This window comes from Apis dorsata, unplaced genomic scaffold, assembly GCF_000469605.1.
Source record: "Apis dorsata unplaced genomic scaffold, Apis dorsata 1.3 scaffold_5, whole genome shotgun sequence".
Taxonomy (NCBI): domain Eukaryota; kingdom Metazoa; phylum Arthropoda; class Insecta; order Hymenoptera; family Apidae; genus Apis; species Apis dorsata.
The window spans coordinates 606,407-609,824 of NW_006263308.1; the positions used below are offsets into that span (position 1 = coordinate 606,407).

The following is a 3,418-nucleotide window of genomic DNA, read 5'->3' on the forward strand; positions in this document are numbered from 1 at the left end:
GACCGTAAACGCTTTTATTCCGCGATATTTACACTGGATTCATGAGTAAACCGGGGAAGTACACCGGTGGTTTCGAATGATCTTTCTCGATCCTTTATCGAGAACGATTTCCATGATTCTTAGCGATTCAGAGGCTGCCAGAGGAAGAGAGAAATTCGCTTTCTGTTGCTCAGGTTGCCAAGGAAATGAAGGCAATTTAACCCTAGAACTGCTATGAAGGGGCAGGTTCCACGAATTCACGATTGGAAAAGTTTAAATTAGAATTATTTCGTATTCTTCGAATGAAGAATTCGAAAATTATTTATCGTTGTGTATGTATATCTGTTTATCTTTTGATTTATCTTAAGAGCTCAAGAATCTTTTAAAAATTTTTAAATTTTAAATTTTACGAAAATAGAAATAGATCGATTAGATTATAAACAATTATATTTATAGCGATTGTTCAAATAAGCGATTATATCATATAATTTAATATAGAATTGATCGAGTATTCGATTGAAGATTAAATAGATATGTTTTATTGATATTTTGTATCAAGAAAGAAAAAAAAAAGACATAAATATCAATCTAGTAATTATAATCTTAGCTGAAAAACTTTGAAACAATTATATTGATTTCAAATAAAAAAAAAAAGAAGAATAAATATCAGAATATTTGTTTATATTAATAAACGCAGACGAATAAAATATACAACAACATGTACATATTTCCAAGATTTAAGATCCCTGTTAACACTGTCAAATTTCATTCAAGTCGAATATATGTATCGAATCTGAGATTTCGCTAATCAGCGGAAGCTAAATAATTCAAGGACGTATCGATTTGTAATTTACATACCAGCTTGTGCAGCCGATTCACGCGTTCCATTGAAATAATACCGGCCTAGCTATATTAACTTCCAATTATTAGGCTGCTGAATATGTATGCGGTCGGTTCGCGCTTAGAACGTTAAATATCCAGGGCAGCCGCGGTCGGTCAATATGCGTGCCCGCGGCCATTGCACGCAGATATATTCGGCAAATATTCCGTATGTGAATATGCACCGGTCGAAAACGCAACACGTTACCACCAAATCCTCCTATATTCGCTAGCGGTTGAAATACAGACGCGAAGGATTTCGAAAACTGGCCTAAATCGATCAAACGCGGCAAGTCGAATCAAATGTGGAGAGCAGTGATTCCAGTTTAAATACAATGGTAAATTCGATGTTATCTCTGATTCCCATCGAAAAAACTACGATTAATATTTGACAATTATTTATGATAGATCGTATTTAATCGGATAATTTATATCGAAGTGAACCTAACCTCAAAATTCTTTCGATCGAATTCAATGGAAATTCTATTTTAAATATATCGTTTATATTTAATTCCGAGTAAAATGCTAATAATTAGTACGATATTTCTAAAGATTATATATTGAACAAATAATTTGAAGCTAACATAAATCGAAACGATCCTAACCTAAAAATTTTAACTAAACTGCCAAAATAATAGAAATTCTCAATGATACATTTAATTCTGAATGAAAGCAAGAATAATATTCATACGATTTATCTAAAAATTGCTCTGATAGATAATTTAATAGTTATCATTGAAATTTTTTAACCCGTTTCTGGTCCTCTTCCATTCAATTCAGCAAGACAATAGGTAACAATAGTTTGGATAATTCCGTATATTAGTCCTCCAAGAAACATTTCAGGATTGTCAGAGCGATTCCCAAACGTCATAACTCGGATCACGAACGTGCTTAATGGCCTCGAGACGACGATAACCGGTGGATGTACTTAGAGAACGGTAATTATTATGGCGTAGCTAGTACCGTGGAAGCCTCAACTGTAATCAGGGGAATTCTTGGGTATAATAAAATTCTGGCATTAAACCTGGTTCGTTTTCCACGTTAAACGTGACAATTGTCGAATCTTGCTAGTTTCATGACCATCCAAGAATGCGAGAAAGAATTTTGAATAAAAAGAGTTAAAATCGTCTCTTACGATGTATAGAATTTCGATTTTCATTTTATATCGTTTTATATCGTTCAATGAACGTTGATGCATTCAGAGATAATAAAAATTCAAAAGATGGTCATACTCACCCTCGATCAATTGATCCAACATGGCGTAGATGTGCGACGTTGCTTCATCGGTCATCACCCAACCCCCAGTGGTCATCTCCAACCTGCCATCCTTCACCAACCTCTTCACGACCATCTTTTTGGTGGGGTGAGCACTGTGTGAATGAAACAGAGAATCGAACATCTTGGGTAAATATAGATTTTAATCTTTCTAATTTGAAAGTTGATAAATATTAATTTGTTAAAATGAATAATATTTAGAATTATCTAAATTTAAAATCTAAATTTAGAATATATGTAAGTAATTAGGATTTGTTTAAAGGTTGGTTTGTAATGATCACGATTGATGTCAATATACGTGATCGATGCTGGTATTATACACGACTCGATCCTCTCTCGAGGGATTCGTTCCCTTGTTAAGATGTTTACGTCTGCCATAAAATCGTCTCCTTTTCCATCATTTTTCGAAGTAGGATTACCAAGTAGGGGCTAAGGTCATGATGGTTACAGATGGTTATCCGAGTAAATCTCCCCTCAATTCTCCTCGTGATTTTCACGATCTACCCTCCTTTTTACCCAATCCTAAAAATTTGCTTCCCTAGAGAACGTTTAACTTTACCAGCTGTTCTTGAAATCCTCGTTTAGTCAGCATTTTCTTTTAATACGCTTCGACTTAAAAAAAGAGAACACCTTTAAATTCGATATGAACAATTTATCTGGTTCCAGTGTTGCCATTAATTTTATTGAAACATGTGAAACATTGGTCATTTTTGAGGTTAGATCTATAAACTTCGAATTATTTCGAGACAAAGAAATGGAAACTAGAATTTTTGAGGTTAGATCTATAAATTTCGAATTATTTCGAGACGAAGCAAGTAAAAATTAGGATTTTTGAGATTAGATCTACAAATTTAGAAACGAAGAAATGAAGAGAATTTTTGAGGTTAGATTTACAGAGTTCGAATTTTTTCGAGACGAAGCAAGCATAATTTAAAATTCCAAAGGATACTTTTCAAAGTACAATTTATCATTTTATCCACAGACTTAAACTCATAAATGAATTTATATTTCCATTGCTTTATTAATTAATTATCCATCTATATAATTCACGCATTATAATTTTTCATTTTAACTTACGAAGATCACGAATATTCCAAGATATTACGATCGATTAAAACCACGAATACTTAAGACGACCAAAGTGACATATATCGAGTAATCGTGTGTTACATCTCGAATAAATAAATCCAAGAGAGTAAACGCGTTACGCCGCAACTTGTAATTTCGAGCGATACAATTCTCGATGCAAATCATATTTATAGTCGCATTCCACCAGGTCGGGGGG

At 33.4% G+C, this 3,418-nt stretch overlaps 1 protein-coding gene across 3 annotated transcripts in view; it reads right to left on the reverse strand.

Annotated features, from left to right (window-relative positions):
- The window catches only part of LOC102679605 (alpha-mannosidase 2), a 78,773-nt gene that overhangs the window by 15,455 nt on the left and 59,900 nt on the right, over positions 1 to 3,418 (reverse strand). For all 3 annotated transcript variants that reach the window (XM_006607502.2, XM_006607504.2, XM_006607503.2), the window contains one exon: positions 2,095 to 2,228. In XM_006607502.2, coding sequence (XP_006607565.1) covers positions 2,095 to 2,228 — 134 coding nt within the window. The remainder of the gene's footprint in view (positions 1 to 2,094; positions 2,229 to 3,418) is intronic.